The 19481-nt window shown below is 34.9% G+C and overlaps 7 protein-coding genes across 9 annotated transcripts; 2 read left to right on the forward strand and 5 right to left on the reverse strand.

Annotated features, from left to right (window-relative positions):
• Positions 1-54: 54 nt before the first annotated feature.
• str-253 (Serpentine receptor class r-10) lies at positions 55-1886 on the reverse strand (the record flags this gene model as incomplete). 2 transcript variants are annotated; one of them, NR_133579.1, is made up of 8 exons in its annotated part: positions 87-178; positions 234-398; positions 457-546; positions 594-741; positions 794-928; positions 1411-1489; positions 1537-1624; positions 1677-1886. NR_133579.1 is itself a non-coding variant. In NM_071218.2 (7 exons), 7 exons carry the CDS (start codon positions 1884-1886, stop codon positions 87-89), a joined length of 1065 nt encoding a protein of 354 aa, NP_503619.1. In that variant the 3' UTR covers positions 55-86. The 2 variants fall into 2 exon arrangements, 1 of the variants encoding a protein (NP_503619.1); NM_071218.2 differs by having other exon boundaries at positions 55-178; positions 234-546.
• Positions 1887-2815: 929 nt separating this feature from the next.
• On the forward strand, positions 2816-3938 carry F41B5.1 (BED-type domain-containing protein). The gene is made up of 3 exons (NM_001276904.3): positions 2816-2887; positions 2997-3093; positions 3146-3938. Exons 2-3 carry the CDS (start codon positions 2997-2999, stop codon positions 3508-3510), a joined length of 462 nt encoding a protein of 153 aa, NP_001263833.1. The 5' UTR covers positions 2816-2887; the 3' UTR covers positions 3511-3938.
• A 764-nt stretch (positions 3939-4702) lies between these two features.
• On the reverse strand, positions 4703-7210 carry nhr-182 (Nuclear Hormone Receptor family). Its single transcript, NM_071219.5, has 5 exons — positions 7173-7210; positions 6990-7093; positions 6795-6934; positions 5342-5954; positions 4703-5121 (listed from the first exon to the last, which is right to left on the reverse strand). The coding sequence occupies exons 2-5, from the start codon at positions 7079-7081 to the stop codon at positions 4758-4760; spliced, it is 1209 nt and encodes a 402-aa protein (NP_503620.2). The 5' UTR covers positions 7082-7093; positions 7173-7210; the 3' UTR covers positions 4703-4757.
• Positions 7211-8242: 1032 nt separating this feature from the next.
• On the forward strand, positions 8243-9130 carry F41B5.12 (TRA-1 regulated domain-containing protein; the record flags this gene model as incomplete). 2 transcript variants are annotated; one of them, NM_001269082.3, is made up of 5 exons in its annotated part: positions 8243-8415; positions 8503-8539; positions 8587-8655; positions 8751-8884; positions 8933-9130. In NM_001269082.3, the coding sequence occupies 5 exons, from the start codon at positions 8302-8304 to the stop codon at positions 9128-9130; spliced, it is 552 nt and encodes a 183-aa protein (NP_001256011.2). The 2 variants fall into 2 exon arrangements, with proteins under 2 accessions (NP_001256011.2, NP_001303727.1); NM_001316798.1 differs by lacking the exon at positions 8243-8415 and having other exon boundaries at positions 8506-8539.
• Positions 9131-9771: 641 nt separating this feature from the next.
• On the reverse strand, positions 9772-11917 carry nhr-183 (Nuclear Hormone Receptor family). Its single transcript, NM_071220.2, has 4 exons — positions 11739-11917; positions 11550-11689; positions 10344-10938; positions 9772-10202 (listed from the first exon to the last, which is right to left on the reverse strand). Exons 1-4 carry the CDS (start codon positions 11822-11824, stop codon positions 9839-9841), a joined length of 1185 nt encoding a protein of 394 aa, NP_503621.1. The 5' UTR covers positions 11825-11917; the 3' UTR covers positions 9772-9838.
• Positions 11918-12194: 277 nt separating this feature from the next.
• On the reverse strand, positions 12195-14341 carry nhr-275 (Nuclear Hormone Receptor family). Its single transcript, NM_071221.7, has 5 exons — positions 14209-14341; positions 14031-14167; positions 12898-13295; positions 12658-12851; positions 12195-12607 (listed from the first exon to the last, which is right to left on the reverse strand). Exons 1-5 carry the CDS (start codon positions 14328-14330, stop codon positions 12229-12231), a joined length of 1230 nt encoding a protein of 409 aa, NP_503622.2. The 5' UTR covers positions 14331-14341; the 3' UTR covers positions 12195-12228.
• Positions 14342-18395: 4054 nt separating this feature from the next.
• On the reverse strand, positions 18396-19133 carry Y5H2A.1 (DUF281 domain-containing protein). Its single transcript, NM_071222.3, has 4 exons — positions 19040-19133; positions 18891-18950; positions 18693-18846; positions 18396-18647 (listed from the first exon to the last, which is right to left on the reverse strand). Exons 1-4 carry the CDS (start codon positions 19116-19118, stop codon positions 18458-18460), a joined length of 483 nt encoding a protein of 160 aa, NP_503623.1. The 5' UTR covers positions 19119-19133; the 3' UTR covers positions 18396-18457.
• Between the last annotated feature and the right edge of the window lie 348 nt (positions 19134-19481).

The raw sequence follows: 19481 nt of genomic DNA on the forward strand, positions 1-19481 counted from the left end.
TGCTAACAATGTGGCAACGGACGGAATTTTTAAAAATATCTTTAAAAAAATACACTTCATTACAAGAAAAAATTTATCAACAAAATTTAAAGAGTACTAGCCATAGGTTGAGTTGCCATTTGATTAGTCACTTCAGCAGTTGAGAGTGGAACAATTTTTTTTCGGCAACATAATAAATCTTTTAAAAAAATATACATTAAACTATTTTATTTTTATTTTTTTCAAAATCTTACCAATAACAGCTTTTCTATAGCTTGTGACAATAAATATCGTTGGCAGCGGGTTTAGCACTGGGTAAAGTGCAATGCTCAAGTCAAGAATTTCGCCGAAAATTTCCGATGAAACGTTGAAAAATGATGTTATATATGTGACAGTTGCAGGAATATGCATGAGGAGCACTGGGATCATGGTTTGAAAAATTAAGGTTTTGAAAAGCTGAGAATGGATATTTTTTACATGGTCCGATACGGTGGAGAGGCTCATCAATTCGCTCATTGATTTGTAACCTTTTGAGCCAAAATATATCATTGTCGTGAACGAAAGACACTAAAATATTCAAATAAATTTTCAATCCTAAATTGAAAATTACTTACAATTAGTGATAAGGAAATCGCCGTTCCTTGAAACGATATCCAGTTTATATAAGACTTTCCATTGACATCTTTCAAGTAATAAAACGGACCAATACAATATATGTCCTCAAAATTAACTAGGTGTTGAGCCAATGGTAAATAGAATTTCCTGAATTTAACTTTATTTTAATAACTTGAAACCCTTGAAGCTTAAAAATAACTTCAAATATCTGTCCGAGTCTTCTTTTCCAGCAAAAATAACGGCAGCCACAAACCACCAGATTCCAGCGTTTGCAATAGGAAACATAAGCCAAAGGACGAGCTTCCAACTTTCAAATGTGTGAAGCCAAATATTGCTCAACATTAAAAACGTGTAGATCTTGTTTTTTAAATCTAAGAGCATTTGGTCATTTGGACATAATCAATTGAGTTTTAAAAATTTAGCCAGCAAACGCGGAAAAGCTGATAAGTTTTGTTTTACAGAATTGAAAATCCATTAAAAATGGTAAAAAAATTTCTTTTTTAGCGGTGACTTTAAAACGCCTGCCTGACCTTAAGCCTGCCTCTCGCCTCAATACGCCTCATGCTAAAACATTCGTAAACTTTTTTCTCATTTCTTAATTTGATTTCCAATTTGAATCAAAAATTCACTTCAAAATGCAGAAAATAGGCAAGAGCTTGCGTGAGGCGGGCAGGTTTTAGGCAGGCGTTAGGCCCTAAAACCGCACCTGCCTACCATAGAAGGATAAGCAATATATGTGGTACACTAGCCAGATGGACAACAAAATAGCTGATATTTGTCCAAAATCAAATGCGTTACAGAAAATTTTGATCAAACCTGCTGAGTGCCAGATAACGATAAATGAAATGAATTGCAAGAATTGCCATTGCTAAACCGTAGAACCCAATAAAAAGTTCTGAAAACAAAGGGAAGTTAAAATTGTTGAATTCTCTTCTACATTACCTTCAACAAACATTGAAATTCTCCTCGGAAAAATTGAATTTTTGGTATTAGTGATAAGCAGAAATGCAGAATCTTTGGTAAAAAAGGTCTGGAAAAAAGCAAATGTTGTCCGATCAATTCCAATTTAAAAATTATCTCACTGGTTTTTCAGCAACATAAAGCCCGGCATAAGCTAACTCGAAAAATGCAATGTAAACCATCAAGTACTTATATGCTCCCAGTGTTTTTGGGGACTTTGTGAGAATTAAAATTATTAATATAAAGTTGATGGAAATTGCAAAAAATGCCGAAGCATCAAGGAACAACGCCCTGGTTTTTTCAGCAAAAATGACTCTTATTTCAGAAAACATGTCAATTTTGAGTTTTCTAGACTTTTCTAGAATCTTGAGGTTTTTAAAGAGAAGAAAAAGTGAATGAGAAATATATTTTATGTCTTTAATTTCCTATGTTACATTTTTCGGTTACATATTGTATTCCTGTAAGATGAATTTGTATCAATTTCCTATCACCCAAAATATAGTCAGAATGCAGAAAAATAAAAGAGATGACTACTCGGCAAATCTCTCCTCCTGGAGCGCGGACGGGGCGCGACTAGATCACGGGTTCGCGCTCCAGTCACCCTTTTTGTCGCGCTCCTTTCGCGCCACATCCGCGCTCTAATCGCGCTTGCACCGCGCGCACTCCGAATTTAAAAAACTCTTACGAAATCTTATGGAACGCGATCAGAGCGCCAACGTGACGCGTAAGGAGCGCGAAAAAACATGTGACTGGAGCGCGAACCCGTAGTCGAGTCGCGCCCCGTCCGCGCGCCAGGAGGAGCGATTTGCCGAGTAAGCTTAACCAGTTCTTGGTTTGAAGATAAAGTATGGGCAGTGAAAACTTCTACTTATATTAAACCTTAATGGTGAAATTTCGTAATCAGACTTGTGCGGCATTCGGCATTCGGCATATGCCGATGCCGGCATAATGCCGGTTTTTGGAGCGCGGCATATGCCGTTATTTTTTGGTTTCCATTTTTCTATGTTCTTTGGTTTCCATTTTTCTATGTTCCATATTTTCATTATTTTTTAGTGTTTCCGATAAATCTTGAAGTTTCTGAAAAGAAGGGAAATGCGCTCCGCCGTCACGCGCTAGAGATGAGAGACACCAGACACCAAAATAGTGTGTCAGAGAGATACGTTGACGTCGAGACGGAATTGCTTTTTGAATTTGTTTGTTTTTTTTCTATTTTTTTTGTTTCTTATCTTTTTTCTTTAGAAATTGAAGCTAAGAAATTATTTTTCAGGTAATTCGACGTCAAGAAAGTGAATTCCCATCGGCGAAAACTCCAAAAGGAGAAAAGTTTTGAAATGTGAGTTGAAATTGTTTTTTTTTCAATGAAAAATGGAGAATTTTTATAAAATAAGACTATGTATAATACTTTTAATATTTCTGCCTTTAGAAAATTTTGTGATTTTCAGATGTCGAGCAAAGTTTGGCTATTTTTTGATGGAAGAAACACTGGAAATGATGCCAAATGCAGTTTGTGTGGATCGATCATCAAAAAAACCAAATCAGGTGTGAATAATTCTTTATTAAATCCTTAACTTATGTTCTGTTTTTTTTTCAGGTTCAACTTCGCCCCAAATTGCTCATCTCAAGACCTTTCACGGGGAAGAATGGAGCAGAGCTCTCGGAAAGGAGACATCGTCGTCAAGAGAAATTTCAGTTGAAAAGGATCCTGAACCGGCTGAAAATAATGACGATGAGACGACGAGAATGGCTCCAGTTTTCTGGCAGAGGAAGAAAACGCAAAATGAGCAATATATGGACGATAATTCTGCAGAAGCAAGGTTGATTACTACGACTATTATGGAAACAATTGCTGTGGATACGCTGTCGCTGAATACAACAGAATCCTGTGACTCATTCGATCTACCCACTTCTGTCCAAGTTTGCTCAAAAGTTTCTGATTGCTCCTCCCGGAACAGCTGACGTCGAACGACTATTTAGCACTGGAGGCCAGATTTTATCCAAGTACAGAAAGAGATTGAGTCCGTGTCGCTTCAAAATGTTATTATTCTTGAAATGCAATATCCCACTGTTAAATGAGAATTATAGAAGCAAAGTAAAAATATGTTCCATTGATGAGAAAGAGATGACAGAGAAGTCATCCGATAATGATGACGATGATATTCTGATTGAAGTTGTTGAAGAGGAAGAAGAAGAGCAATTGGTGGACGGAAACGATATGGAAGTAGATGATTCAGACTATGAGGATTCTGACATTGAAGAGCTATGATTCTAAAATGATATAATCAAGAGATGGTTTTGATTGGTTTTAAACTTTTGTGTTGAACTTTTATATTGTTAATTTAACTTGTTTTTTTTCTTTGTTGACTTTTCCTAATAAAATACTCGATTATAAATTTTTTTTTTGATGATCAGCAAAAACTTTTTCAAAATGCCGAAATGCCGAATGCCGAATGCCGGCATAATGCCGGTTTTTGGAGCGCGGCATATGCCGAAATGCCGATTTCAAAATTCACGGCATATTCCGAAAATGCCGTTATGCCGAAAAGAAAAATGGACGGCATATCGGCATATGCCGATATGCCGAAAAAAAATTTTGGCGGCATATGCCGTTGTGCCGTTATGCCGAAAAATTCCGAATGCCGCACAAGTCTGTTCGTAATAATAACATCCGAAAAATATTATATAAATTTCGGAAATTTCAGACAAAGATTTAGTAAAGTGACAAGTTTTCCAGAAAAGGTAGCCTTTCCCAACCAAAGATGTCAAATGAAAAAAATTCGACAATTTTTAGAGAAAATTTAAAAATCTAAAAGTGTCTTTAAAAAATGAGAAATGATCGGAAATTAAGAAAAATTTTCAAATTTTCAAATAAATGAAAAATCGAAATATTTCCATTTTTAAGAGAAGGTTTTCTAACAAATCCAAAAAACGTTAAATCAAAAAAAAATTGAGAAATTAAAAATGAACCAAGAAACTGAAATAATAACAATTTTCGATTTGTTTCGTTTTGTTTTTTACAGAGTTTTTCCTATTTTTTCCAAGAAAATAGAGGGAAATGTTTAATTTTTGGTCACCATCTAGATAGCTAAAAAAACTTAGTTTTTACCACATTTTGACTAAGTTAATTTTCTTTTTGAAAAGCACATAACACTATAGAGATCATTTTATTGGAGAAACTATGTACAAAAAATAATAATTTTATAGGATTAGCACATCATTTCTGGATGCGAAAATTGAAGTTTAAACACATCAAAAGCCATCGCCAGCTTGGCCTTTTCACTTTTTTGTCGAAGATCCGTCCTCATCAAATTATTGACTTTCATCATTCTGGCAAGCCTGGCGGAGTAATTTGGCAGTTTCCGAACTTCCTGGTAATAGTGATGTAGCTGATTGGAAATCACTTCTTCCAGGTAATCCGTCATAGTTGCCACGTCACCTTGAAGCTTCTTCCCGGCGTGATGAAGGCAGACTTGGAGCAGCATGAAGTTCAGCTCAGTGGTGGTGGGATTTAGGGCTTCGAATTCTTTGACAATTTGTAGGAAAATTTCATTGTGGAAGCAATCCATGAAACTGAAATTCACTTAGAATGAGTTTCCCGTCGGACACGCTTCTGCTCTTTTATGTAAGGGTTGCAGCCGACAACAATCTAGGCTCGCAAAAAACTACAAACTGCAAGTTACAGACTGGACATTAGGCACTGTTTTTCCATGATGGTTTCCAAAACATCCACCTAATAAATTGCCATCGCGAGCCTCGAGCGATGTCGGCTGCGCATATTCGAAAGACTTACTAAGAAACCTGCTCGTAGGTATAATCGGAAAACCACGAAACGTCAACTTCGACGTTTTCGGTATCCAGACAAGCTTCATCGCCCACCATGAATACATTGTTGTTCTTGAACAGCTTCTTCCTACGAAACTCTGCGGTTCTGGCGAGCTTCTCGAATCTTCCGTAGGTTTGCCAGATGGATTTTATCACTTCTAGCTGGACGTTGGTTGGGAGCGAATTGAATTCCTGGAAATTGGTGAGCCATTCAGCTGTACTCAACATTTCCTGCTCCCAAATCAACATTGTCTGATCCTTGCCCATATGCGTCAAGTAGTGCAATTTGGAAGATTTCAAAATGCGCATATTCTCAAATCCCATGGATATTTTTTCGAGGCTGGTCATCTCGGGATTGTAAGGCTGCCAGCTTCCATTTTTCAAAATTTCAGTGGCCCGATCCAGCAGATAGTTACAGTCGATTATGTTCCTGATAGGCCCCGGCGAGTCCTCATCCATTGGGTTGCAGAGTGTCAGAAAGCTTGGACGCCCGAGAAAAGTGTTTATGGATGGTGTTATAATTTCTGGAGTGTTGACTGGGACTATTGCATTGGTGATCTTGTCACGGTCTAGTTGGAATTCTGGAATATGTTTAAATTGTGAATTTTGATAGATTATTGTTTGCCTCAATATTTTCAGGGTCCAGATTTTTTCCACATTATTTGGGATTTTTTTTTTGAATTTTCAAGACGTTTCTCCAACTTTCTAATAATTTATTTTTCAATAAAGAAAATTCCAAAAAATAATTTGAAACAAACATTTAAATTTCCCGCCAAAACTTTTTCAAATTTTTTAAAAATAATTAATACAGAAAAAGTAGATTTTTTAAAAATTATTTTTTTAAAGCAAATTTGAACTTCCCGCCAAAAAAATGTTCGGAACAAATTATTTTGTTTCATCGGATTTTTTCGGAAATTTTGAATTTTCCGTCAGTTTTTTAATAGAAAATTTTAAACACCCGCTGAAATGTTCAACAAAGTTTTTGATTTTTTCAGCCAAAATGGTTTTCAGAAATTTCGAGTTCCTCGCCAAAATTTTACTCGAAAAATTGGAATTTTCCGCTAAAAATACATATTTCTCGCCAAAATTTTTTCCAGAAAAAATATTTTAGAAATTTTTTTAGAGGTTAAAATTGAGCTCAGTAAAATTGAATTTCCCGCCAAAATTATTTTTAGCAAACTAGAAGTTCCGTCAAAAATTGTTCCAGTAAAAATTTGAACTTTCCTATGAAACTACTCTCAGAAAAAAAATCAAATTTCCCACCAAAATGTTCCAAAATGAACCAAAATGTTACTGGAATTTCGCGCATTTTTTTTTCAGAAAAAATATGTTTTTAACCTGAAAACTTTTGGAAAATGGACCGGCCACATATATTGGCTTGCTCAAAATTTTTCAAATTTTAACAAAATTAAGCAACTCACTTGAAGCATCCATCCCCTTCTCGAGGCATTTCTTCAGTCTGCACTTTTTACACGAGAAAAATCCATTTTTATTAATCTCACTGTTGTTGTCATGGAAACAATTCAAATTTAATTTCTTTTTTGAGTTTAGTGTGGCTCTTCTGAAATTTAAAACATTCAAAAATCCTGTTAAAATCTCTGATAGTGAGAGCTCACCTGAAAAACGCCGCACACGCTCGGCAACTAATCACCCCAAAATGGTTTCCGTGAGACGGTTGTCCACAAATTTCACATTCGGAAAGAAGCATTACTGCAATTGTCTGAAACTTCACTGATTTTCAGAATAAAAAATACTTGTTCAATAACATCATAAATGATGACAAAAGGCATAGAACTTACTCGGCCTGTTGAAACAAGAATTATAGAGACGCAAACGGCGGGGAGAAATCGAGTAGCTGGTAGAGACAGTGGGTTGTTCAGAGACGCAGGTAGACAAAGGGCAAATAGAGAGAAAATTTGGACTTACTAAAGTAGACTGAAGGCACATGTGATCAACAAAACAGAAAATGAAAAATTCGACCTAAAAATTTGAAAATATTGTTTTTTCCTAATAATTTTTATTCATACCGTAATAGGACAAAACATTTTTTTTACAAAATTTGATATATCTCCCACAGAATTTCTCAAAAATAATTGAACTCCCCGCCAAAAAGTTTCAATCTTTAGATTTTCCCAAAACCGAAAAATCAAAAAAAAAAATGTTTAGAAAATTTGATAATAAAGTTCAGGCGCCGGCCGGAGCCCTGGTATGCCACTGCAGCTTTGAAAGAGCCCCCAATCGAAACAATTGATACATTATCTGAAAATTCCTGCAGAATACAGGAGAAAAGGTTTTAGTCTGTAAGGGATTAAACCAGGAGGGTCTATAGCACTTGACTTTACTACTCTTGCTCAGCAAGCCCGCGCCTCCTGACAGTTATTCATATCCCAGCTGGCGCGCCGCTAGTCTTCAAATCGGAACAAAAACACTAAAATCGTAGGAGAACGTGCTAGACACAAAGTCTAAAAGGTTTCGGAAAAATGATGAGGCTAGATTCTTCATTATTTCCGTGATAAATGATATGATAATGTCTCCGGAACCGGGTTCAATGATTAAACATGAAACAATGTATCGAGACAGGGTGTTAGGATAAGACAAGAATATAGACTAGAACTTATCAGTCCAAAATTTGCAGATTTTCTAATCATACCTTATACACTGGTAGTTTCGAAATCGTTGAAATCCTAGATAGGTCAAAGCCGAATTTTAAGCCTACGCCTGAGCCGAAGGCTAAGACTAAAATGATGTTTAAGTCCAGCTTCGTCACCTTCAAATAAAAACTTGAAAATCGTATGGGTGCAAAATTGTCGGAGATAAGAAATATTTTGATCGCTTTCTCGTTGTATCTCCAAGGCATAAGGATTTGATAAAAGTCACAAAAACTACGTTATTTCCATCATTTTCTGCTAATCTAAACTTCGTTTAAAAATGAGTATTTTAACGTTATTTCCTATACTCACATACTTTATAAAGTCAGCAGAGGGTTGCATGAGAATGGTCCCACCAGATGATGCTTATATTTCTACTACAATGTCTCCAGAGGTTTTTTTTTTCAAAAAATATAAATTTTTTAGAAAGCTTTCAAAAAACTCTGTACAGACTTTTTCAGTAAATTCTAACATTTTTCAGGAAATGCCGACAACGATGGCAATGGAATCAACGACTGGTGAGTATTCACCCTATTATAGATTGAGCATTAGAGCTTTTTTTCAGAAAAAGTGTGTCTTGACACTAAGAATTCTCCTTGTGGCAAGTTGGAAAACAAATTTATATTGAATGGAGGTATTTTTTAAACATTTTTTGAGGCACGCCTACGTGCCTCCCTATCTACCTATTCGTTTAAGTATGTGCCTTCATACCGTCTTTCGATATTTCAGTCAAAGTGGAGTACGTCGAACGAAATGGATGCACGGTTCCACGATGCCCGAATATGTTATTGCCATCGGTTTTCTTTGTGAACAGTAAAAGTGAAATTCCGATAATTGATCCATTAAAACCAAGCTTTACAATTGTGAGTGGCCCATTCTATGGTCTGGAATAGTATCAGTTTAAATTTCAGCGAGTCCTACCTCCATTGAAATACGCAGAGTTAGAAGCCAGCTCTTTCACCGAATATTATGGACTTTCATGTGAAGGCAGTGCCTGGACAATTTCGAATTATCCACATGGAACTACAACACCGACAAATGGTGTGGCTGCTGGTAGAGATGGGTCAACTGACGGGAAAAAGAGTCCTATAGATTTTATTGGATGGTAGCTCGAGCCCACTATTCACAAATCAACAGTTTTTTTCAGCTCTAACCAAACGCCCGAAAAAGTTTTAGAAGAGTGGCCACTTTGATTTATTTGTTACTGACATTGTACAATACTATTTCTATAATTTAATAAAGTTTGTTTAAATATTTTTGATTATTTTATTTGACAAAAAAACAAACGTTTAATTATTATTATGACTTTCAAAAATTAGTAGTGCTGCTTCAATCTTGAGGACATTGCATTAAAAATGAAAGTTTGATCTACAAAAAATGCGGGAATTTTTTGCCCAAACAAATGTGACGTCAGCTCGTTCTTAACCATGCGAAATCAGTTGAGATCTCTGCGGCTCTTCTCCCGCATTTTTTATAGATCTAGGTAGATTAAGACATGCCAGGTGGTGCTCCCACTGGGATATAATTTAAGCCACGTGCTAGCCGGGGACTGTACCCGATAATCCAACCGTGGATTGCTCCACTTTCCAACGGAGGCTGGGTGAACCTAGGGGGGCAGGCCGGACTCGAACTCGTGACCTCCAGATTGCTAGCGGACACCACTACCGACTGAGCTATCCTGTCCACCCAAAATATATAATCGTTTGACCCTGAAATTTTCTGTCCCGCTCGTTCTATTTTTTTCTAAGATAGGAGATCAATTGCTTTATTTATGCAGAACAATATTAACAATTTGAAAAAAAAATCAATAACTGCCATCAACACATAACTTCCGGGTGCGACAGCTCCAGTTTGAATACATCAAAAGCCATTGCCAACTGCACTTTTTCAGATTGTCGCCGAAGATCCGTCCTCATCAAATTGTTGACTTTCATCATTCTGGCAAGCCTGGCGGAGTAATTTGGCATTTTTCGAACATTCAGGTAGTGATTGTGTAGTTGATTAGAAATAACTTCCTGTAGATAATCTGTCAATTCTAACATGTCGCCATGCAGCTTCTTCCCGGCGTGGTGGAGGCAGACTTGCAGCAGCATAAAGTTGAGCTCAATGGGTGTCGGATTCAGGGTCTCGAATTCTTTGACAATTTGCAGATAGATGTCGTCGTGGAAGCAGTCCATGAAGCTGAAAAACGATTTTGTTAACGAAAATTGGTTCAAAGCAGCCGACAACTCGCAGGTTATGATGCTCATCATGCGATAAATAATGTTTGTCGGCAAAACCCGCGCGGTGTCGGCTGCTACTCAAAAAATCGGCTAAACTTACTACGCAATTTGCTCAAAACTGTAATCCGTATACCACGAAACATCCATCTCCACATTTTTCGAATTCAAGCAAGCTTCATCTCCTACCATAAACACATTGTCGTGCTCAATCAACTTTTTTCTTCGGAGCTCTGCAGTTTTTGCAATTTTCTCGAATCTTCCATAGACTTGCCAAATGGTTTTCACTATTTTCAACTGAACATCAAGTGGCAGAACATTGAATTCATTGAAATTCGTGAGCCAGTCCGTTGTATTCAGAATTTTCTGCTCCCAAATCAAAATCGTCTCATCTTTTCCCATTCGGCTTAAATGACGAAGTCTACTTGACTTTATAATTTGCATATTCTCATATCGCATGGCCATTTTTTCCAGACTGCTTATCTCTGAGTTATAAGGGTTCCAGCGACCATTTTTCAGCAATTCATTGGCTCTTTCTAGTAGACAACTGAAATCCACTACAGTTTTTGCGGTTGTTGAAGGTTCGAGTGGGTTGCAGAAGAGTAGAAAATTCGGGCGGCCAAGGAAAGTTGAAAGGGTCTGAGGAATTTCAGCCATGCTCAGTGAACTTGAAATCAGGTCACGTTCGAGTTGGAATTCTAGAAATGAATTAGAAATTTATGGTCAGCGCCAATAAATTTGAAAATTTGATTTTAGCGCTGATAATTTAAAATTAGAAGTTTGCACCAAAACTTAAAAAAAAATCATTTTTTGGAATAATCAAATGTTGAAATACAAAGTTGATTTTTAGAATTTTGCGTTACAATTTTGAAAACTTGGATTTCGAACCAGAAATGTGATGTTTAAAATTTGCGCCAAAATTTTGGAAAAATTAAAATTTGTACTATGTACCAATTTAATTATTTAAATTTGGCGGCAAAAATTGAAAGCTTCAAGTTGAAACAAAAATCTATAAGTTTGCACCAAAATTTGTGGAAAAATTGAATTTAAATTAAAAAATTTCGTAAATCGAATTTTGAACCAAAAGTTTGAAAATTTGACTTTAGCGCCAATATTTGGAAAAATTAAATTTCGTACTAAAAATGTTAATATCTAAATTTTGCGCAAAACACTTAAATAAAAATCACTGAAATTTCCAGATATTTCTAGTTATTATTTGGAAAAACTGATAGTTTTTTTAGTTTTGAAAAATTTCTATTAAAAATTGTTTAATCCCAAAAATTGCGGAAAATTTCCAGTAAAAACTCACTAGAAGCATCCATCCCTTTTTTCAGACATTTTTTTAACCGACACCTTCTACACGAAAACACTCCGTTTTCATCCATTTTCTTCCCATCTTCATGAATGCAATTTGGTAATATTTTCTTTTTCGGATTCAACGTGGCTCTTCTGAAATTGATTTTTAAAAATCCTGCTCGTTAAATTTTTCAAAACTCACCTGTAAAACGCCGCACAGGCTCTGCAACTAACAACTCCAAAATGCTGCCCGTGAGCCGGTTGCTCACAAATCTGGCATTTGAACATTTTTCAAAACAAAATGAAACTAACCGAAATTATGACACAAAAGTCTATTGATCTTATGGGCAGGTGCGCCGAGTGAACAATTGCGAAATGCTTGAGTGAGTTTAATGAGAGACGCAGGCAGGAGACTGAAAGCAAATAGAAACAATTTTAGGATTATATTCACAAAAATTTGCCTTTTTTTCTAAGAATACGACCAGGTCTCGTCCCAACAAATTTTTAATGCAAAAAGATGTGCGCCTTTAAAGAGGGCTGTAATTTCAAATTTTCGCTTCTGCCAAGCTATTATCGGCTTTCATAGTTTTTCTGCGTCTTGTTAAGTGTAAATATGGTCTGTTCTGTCAAAAATAAAAACATAATTATGCGTAAATATAAATAAAAAATTTTATACATGTTTTCTGGAAATTTCAAAGAGTATCTCTAAACAATTCCGGGTCCGAAAATTCCACTTTAAAAATGTCAAACATTCGTGCAATTTTCAGCTTCTCCCTCCGTTCCCACATCAGCCTCTGCAACATATTGTTCACTTTCATCATTTTCAATATTCGATCCGAGTAGCTTGTCATGTTCAGCTCTTCTGTATAGTAGGCATGCAAATCGTCGGCAATCAGTTGTTGAAGGTGCTCCGCAATTTCCAGTTTATTTCCTTCACCAGGGAAATGCTTTGAAGCATAGGAAAAGGAGAGCTGAGCCAGCATGTAGTTGAGCTCAATGTCGGTTGGGTTCAGGTCGATCATGGCTTGAAGCGGCTTGTTCAGAACTCCATCTCTGCGGCTTTCAATATAGCTGAAAATCAGTGCTTTTCCTTTTTTTCTTAATTTTTTTAAAACTCTTACTATGCAAATTGCTCCACCGAGTAATCCGTGAGCCATCCAATGTCCAATTTCACATTCCTCCTATCCACAATCCCATCATCACCCACTAAAAGCTTCGAGGTATCATTATTATTATAGCTCCGATGGAAAAGTGCATTCTGAGCCAACTTCTCCAGCCTTCCCCATATGCTCCAAATTATTTTTAAAAATTCTAGCTGAAAGTTATGGTTTTCTACTGAATTATAGCTGCCTAAAGCTTACCTTAATATTTTGATTCAATTCCTGAAACTCGTCAAAATGGGTCAACCAGTTTGCAGTCATAAGGATGTTAGATTCCCAAAAGCTCATGGATTCTTTGAAGCCTATCGTTGTGAGCTCCTTTAAATCTTCCTCCATGCAATGTGAAAATCTTCCTGAATTAAAAGTTGCCACCAATTTCTGCAGACGATTTTGTCTGGGGGAATGAGGGATTTGTGTGTCCTGTGACAAAATTTTGTTAACTTTATCAATTATTTCCGATAAATCAATAAAGTTAGCGGTTGACGTAGACGCTGCTGTTTCAGGATCACAGGACAAAATGCATTGAGGTCTGCCCAGAAATGACGTCATCGATGGGGCAATTTTTTCGGCGTTATAGGGGTCACGGTTGTATTGGAAATCTGGAAAATTTTTTGTAAATGTTTGAAAATTCGGCAATAGCTTCACTTTCAATAAAACATTAAAAAAACCTTAGTACTGTAACTTTTTTAACTTGAAAAATAATATAGCAATGCAAGAAACTATTTGTTAAATCTGAAAATAATAATTATTTTTGTTTTAAAAGTTGAAAAAAATCTCAAAAAATGTCTGAAAAAAAACTGCTACTTTCAGACTGAACGAACATTTTTCTTGCCGGTTTGCCGATTTGCCAGAATTTTATAAAAAATTTCATTTTCGGCAAATTGCCGATTTGCTGTTTGCCGGATATTAGATTTGCCGGAAATGTTTAGAGGGATTTTTATAAGACGGAAGCAAAATTGTACGCTTTTTATGAATGTTCCTACATCTATTTTGAAAAGTATGCACACTATAAAAAAACATCTAAAGAAAATGGCAAAAAAGGCACAGTTTGAAGTGTGTTTTACGTTTTATAAAAGCCCCTTTAAAAACTTCCGGCAAATCGGCAAATTGCCGAAAAATAAAAATTTCCGACGAATCGGCAATTTGCCAATTTGCCGATTTGCCGGAAATTTCAAGTCCGGCAATTTTGGCCGGCAAAAATCGTTTGCCGCCGCCATATTTGAATATTAATTTTTGATTAAAAATGTTAGATCATCATACTGAAATTAAATTTAATTTTCTCATTGCACTTTTTATAATACTTTTCCTAACAATTCTCAAAAGTTTCTCCTTACTTTTTACGATCATTCCAATGTCTTTGCACTTTTTCAAACGACATTTCTTACAACACGACCTTCCATTTGAGGTGATTTCACATCGATCGTCACCCACTTGACATTCAATGGTAAATCGGGCGCCAGCGCCAACACGTCTGGAAAATTGAAAATAGCTGGAAACTACTAGTTTGTGTACCTGAAAAACGCCGCACAGGCTCGGCATGTGATTGCTCCAAAATGTAGTCCGTGGCCCTCTAGGCCACAAACTTCGCAGATTTTCGAGGATGGAGAACCTCGCGATCGCGGTATGATTGACATTTTTGAGATTTCTGAAAATTTGTAATATAGAAGAAAACTGCTTAAAGTATAATGCGTGGGAGGAAAGAAGAACAGTGATCGCACATCACAGCTTAAGCCAGCACAAACTCTGAAAATTGAAAAAAAACTGAAGCAAGATTTCAGGCGTTTTGAAAAATAATTTTGAGAAACATATTACAATTTTTAAAATCAATTAACTGAAATGTGGAGTTGCAAATAATTTTTTATTGTTTTTTAAATCAAAATATTAAAATTGTGGCCAGAAAAAATAATTTTTAATGAGACTATTTCAAACTTCTTCGACAATTATTTATGGTGATTCAAAATTTTGATTTAAACACACTCATGCAAGAATTGAGCTCTTATATAAAAAATACTTTACAATTTTAAATTTTATTATCAACCTTCGTTCAAATAATTTTCTAATTTTTAAAAGGACAGTTACAAAAATTAGAAACAAAAGTTATGTTACAGTTTCACCTTTTTCGGTACAAAAAAAAAGTCAAAGTTAAACACACGAAACTCAAGAAAATAACGAATTGCTTTCGGTTTATAGCGGAAAAATCCAACAAAAAATAGTACGACGAATTAAACTTTTGATCAGTAAACATGAGCACGGTGTGGATTTTTTAACAAAAAATCAAAAAAACATGTTCCAAGAATTAATTCATTCTTAACCATTGCGTGACACGTGGCATTTTTTTGAGTTTTTTATGGATTTCAGCTGTTTTAAATCAGCCAACATTCAGCTTTGTTTCAGTTTTTCTTCAATTTTTTTTTTAGATTAACAAAGTTGACAGCATTTTCAAGAAAGACATAAAGAAAAAACTAGAACAACACATTTTGACATAAAGAAAAACAACGACAAAGTATGTATATCTTGCGCCAGGAAAAGTCCTCTAACTGACCATTGGGCCCACAACTTTTTTTAAAAATTTACCATTCTGATAATTAAATGGGTGGTTACACTACTAACATATTTTTAAAATTTTTCTATGTCTAGTTTTTGAGAAAATGTAGGTAGTTGTGAAAAAATGGTGGTTTCCCTAACAGGGGAAGGATCTCAAAGAATCCTCAGAAATCTGTTACGTTATGACATATATTTGATAAATGATGATTACAGTTAATCACTCCAAAAAAATTAGCGGTTTTAAAGCAAGTTCAACCAAATTACAAGGTGTTCGATTTGTCTAAAAATGCCCTTCTTTTGAACATCAAAAGGTTTGATTTTTTGAATTAAAATATGAAGGCTTTTTAGTCAACTTTAAGACGCTGTAATTTGGCTGAACCTGCTCTAAAACCGCTAATTTTTTTGGAGTGATTAACTGTAATCATCATTTATCAAATATATGTCATAACGTAACAGATTTCTGAGGATTCTTTGAGATCCTTCCCCTGTTAGGGAAACCACCATTTTTTCACAACTACCTACATTTTCTCAAAAACTAGACATAGAAAAATTTTAAAAATATGTTAGTAGTGTAACCACCCATTTAATTATCAGAATGGTAAATTTTTAAAAAAAGTTGTGGGCCCAATGGTCAGTTAGAGGACTTTTCCTGGCGCAAGATATACATACTTTGTCGTTGTTTTTCTTTATGTCAAAATGTGTTGTTCTAGTTTTTTCTTTATGTCTTTCTTGAAAATGCTGTCAACTTTGTTAATCTAAAAAAAAAATTGAAGAAAAACTGAAACAAAGCTGAATGTTGGCTGATTTAAAACAGCTGAAATCCATAAAAAACTCAAAAAAATGCCACGTGTCACGCAATGGTTAAGAATGAATTAATTCTTGGAACATGTTTTTTTGATTTTTTGTTAAAAAATCCACACCGTGATGAGATTGCCTAATTCGGAGAAACAGACGAAAAAGAGACCACATATAGAAAGAGAGAGTGTTACGCGGGAAGAGATGCGAAAAGTATGATTTGTGCGGAATTTCAATAGCACAAGCCATAGAAAAGAGTGAATACTTTGATATTGATTCATTAATTTGAGCATTGCGCGTTGGTAATGAATGAAAAGAGCCACGTATAAATTTTACTCTTTTTTTAATGAAGTTTGACCCTTTTTAAATATAATTGCATTGCAGTTTCAAAAAATCTCTAACAAAAAAAAATTCTGAAAATGTAAAAAAAATGTTTTAAGTTATAAAACAAAAAACGAAGAAAAAGCAAAACAGAAAACGCAAAAATTATTTAAAAATTATTTAAAAAATTTAGCAAAAGGTATAACTTTTTTCCACTGTTAGGCCGGTATTTTGAGACTTTTTCTGACATTGAAGTAACTTCAATGATTTTTTTGGCACTAAATGGCAGAATGTAGTCTCAATATACCACATAGATTGGTAAAAAAAGTATAGCATTTATTTAAAATTTTTAAATAATTTTTTCCAATTTTGCAAGAAAAAAAATCGAAAGGCCCGAGTTATTTTTGAATTCCCGCGCAAACGAACTGTTTAATTTTGACGTATTTTGGGTTTTCTGGCTATAGTTATAATGCACAGTAATGCAAGCATTATTTTTAAAATTTTTTAAAACATTTTTTCGCAAAAAAACTTATATGAAATTTAGGTCAATTTCTCAGTTTTAGAGAACTTCTTCCGGTCCTATAAATTTAGAAAATAAACGCGAAAATGACCACAATAACGTCACTCCTTCACTAGAAAACCCAAATTTAATTCGGCTTTCGATGCGAAATTGAAAAAAAAATATTAAAAATTTATACTTTTTTAACTGTTTTGTGTATTCGGTCACTACGGTCTATGTCTTTTCCCACATACGGTTGTCCCATTTTTATCGGTTTTTTTTTCAATTTAACACACCCCGACCAGGAAGCAAAATCAGTTGATCAGAATGAACGAGAAACCAAGCGAACTTTGCTCGACGAATGAAACGAGACGATTTTTGACTCGGCAAATATTGAATTTCATCTCTTTTTATATACATGATTCGCAGCATGCATTAAACCAATTTTAGTACGGAAGTGGAAACGATCCCAGATGCTTTATGTTCTACGTTCTTTGATGTTACACTTTGACCTTCCTCCTGCCTACTCACTCTTCGGAAGTCACGATGGGGGTAAACTTACAAGTAACAAAATTCTAAAAGCCTTAAATGTCTTAACAAAAACTTAACAAAATCCTAAAAGCCTTAATTGTAAAAAATCCTAAATTTGGTTTTAAATTATGTATAAAATGGCCAAATACTGTTCAATAAATTGAAAAGATTTCAAAAAAATGTAGGATAAACTCTTTTTTTGTATTTTGCAGAGAAAGTATGCATAGTTATCGGAGATTTTTTTCAACTTTAAAAAACATTTTCATTGAATTGACAATTTTTTTTTGACTTGCTAAAACAGTCAGGTAAAAAACGAATTCGGTTCTGATAAAAATCTAATGAGAATATGAATTTTCAGTTTTTCTCCTGTTTTGAATTAACTTGTTACAGGAAATTATACAATAAGAGGCATTAAAAAAAACCACCAGTCACCATGTCTCGAGACAAAAAACTGAGCTGTGTTCTCTGGTACAGATTTTTTATAGCTCAATTTTGTATTTGAGTGGAGCTTCACAAATCAGATGACCATTTGTTATTCAGACGTTACTTCATTAAATACAACATTTGTATCAAACCGAAGAAGACAGATAATATTATTGACGATGTGTTAATAGTGATGTATCTGGAACAAATGAGTAATAATATAGGTTTTCGCAAACTTTAAAAAGTTTTTTATGTAGCCTTTTTGATTTTCAAACAACACAGCTCAGCATTAAATAAGTCAAATTGTTAATCCGTTTTTCCGTCGAGACCAGCCTGATCTTTGATAATTTTAAGCGTGAATATATGGTTCTTTGTAATAATTGTATTTGGTCTTGCTATATATTTTGCTATATAAAAAAAACATAACCAACCAAACATGTCGGCCCAGACGTATATTTTTCAGGAACGGATATGACACTCTCATGGAAGTTTGGTAACATTTTAATAAAAAAACAGTTTTCGATAAGCAAAGAGTGGTGTATCTGGAACAATTTTCTTAATGGAAGCATCGTGAACAAAACCAGAATTGAATAATTTAGATGTTTCTTTGAAAAAAAACATTTATAAAATTGAACAAAAATAAAACAATTATCCTCCGACAACAGGTCGACATACTAGTGAACTTAATTCTACATCCAACGGAGGAATTCCAGTGTGCCAGGTTCCGACGTCTGTGCCCGATTGTCTGCACCACGCAATAATAGGTGATGGACCTGGAAGTTCTGTACCGAGAACATTGTAGTATACTGTTGTTCCTAATGGACAAACAATGGTTGTTCTGAAAAAAAAATCAAGGCTTTTAAAAACTTCGATATTTCCTTACGAGCATGTATCCGACGGAAGTAGTGGGATAATTGAGAGTAAACCAACTACATAGGTGACTCCTACTTCTTCGGCTGTAGGACACCAACTTATCAAATTAGGGATGCCAAATCCTTGGCAGGTTGTGTCATATGTTTTAGGACAAACTGTGCAGGCTGCAATTATAAAACTTATACATAAAATGAAAGGATCAAATCACGATCTGGAGCTTCGGACACTGTAGTCGTTGTTGTGGCAACAGTTGTAGTTGTTGTGTTTGCTGGAAAACTTCATACAGTTTGCTATTTGCACAATATTGTAATTTTTGAATTTAATTTGTCGAAAATTAAAAAAAAAAGTCGCGCTTACTGTCAACTTGTTGTGTTGGAATGCAGGTACGTGTACATTTGAAAAACATAATAACCACAAATCCTGACCGTAGAAACATTGTGGAAGTTCGATAAAATTCAAAAAGAAAACGGATAGATATTTGCACTTTATATACATCACGGAACACACAGGTCAACAATTGATGATGAACAGTGGTCTTAGAATTGAGTTGTAGGTTACAACCGACGTCACGTTGTTTCTTTGACGTTGATAAAGAAAGTGTACTTCATAAGTTGTGTGAAGCAATAATCAATAAATTAAAACTATCCACCCTGAACTTTCTGAACTTAGAATGATTGGTGTTCAAAATTTTCATTTGCGGAATCATCGAAACAATTTAGTTGACCTCTTTATTTTCCGAAACAAGGAGATAATGAAAGCACAGTTCAAAAATCAGGAATGATACGAACATGGAAAGATC

This window comes from Caenorhabditis elegans, chromosome V, assembly GCF_000002985.6.
Source record: "Caenorhabditis elegans chromosome V".
In the NCBI taxonomy this organism is placed as follows: domain Eukaryota; kingdom Metazoa; phylum Nematoda; class Chromadorea; order Rhabditida; family Rhabditidae; genus Caenorhabditis; species Caenorhabditis elegans.

Coding starts and splice junctions, on each gene's coding strand:
- F41B5.1 (NM_001276904.3), top strand. CDS start 2,997: ATGTCGAGCAAAGTTTGGCTATTTTTTGATGGAAGAAACACTGGAAAT. Junction 3,094..3,145: donor CATCAAAAAAACCAAATCAG/GTGTGAATAATT, acceptor TTTTTTTTTCAG/GTTCAACTTCGCCCCAAATT.
- nhr-182 (NM_071219.5), bottom strand. CDS start 7,081: ATGCTTCTTTCCGAATGTGAAATTTGTGGACAACCGTCTCACGGAAAC. Junction 6,935..6,989: donor GCGTGTGCGGCGTTTTTCAG/GTGAGCTCTCAC, acceptor TTTAAATTTCAG/AAGAGCCACACTAAACTCAA. Junction 5,122..5,341: donor ACCTACGAGCAGGTTTCTTA/GTAAGTCTTTCG, acceptor AGTGAATTTCAG/TTTCATGGATTGCTTCCACA.
- nhr-183 (NM_071220.2), bottom strand. CDS start 11,824: ATGTTCAAATGCCAGATTTGTGAGCAACCGGCTCACGGGCAGCATTTT. Junction 10,939..11,549: donor AAAAGGGATGGATGCTTCTA/GTGAGTTTTTAC, acceptor ATTCATTTCTAG/AATTCCAACTCGAACGTGAC. Junction 10,203..10,343: donor AGTTTTGAGCAAATTGCGTA/GTAAGTTTAGCC, acceptor ATCGTTTTTCAG/CTTCATGGACTGCTTCCACG.
- nhr-275 (NM_071221.7), bottom strand. CDS start 14,330: ATGTCAATCATACCGCGATCGCGAGGTTCTCCATCCTCGAAAATCTGC. Junction 13,296..14,030: donor CATTGGAATGATCGTAAAAA/GTAAGGAGAAAC, acceptor AAAATTTTCCAG/ATTTCCAATACAACCGTGAC. Junction 12,852..12,897: donor AATTGAATCAAAATATTAAG/GTAAGCTTTAGG, acceptor CATAACTTTCAG/CTAGAATTTTTAAAAATAAT.
- Y5H2A.1 (NM_071222.3), bottom strand. CDS start 19,118: ATGTTTCTACGGTCAGGATTTGTGGTTATTATGTTTTTCAAATGTACA. Junction 18,951..19,039: donor TCCAACACAACAAGTTGACA/GTAAGCGCGACT, acceptor GAAGTTTTCCAG/CAAACACAACAACTACAACT. Junction 18,648..18,692: donor CTTCCGTCGGATACATGCTC/GTAAGGAAATAT, acceptor TTTTTTTTTCAG/AACAACCATTGTTTGTCCAT.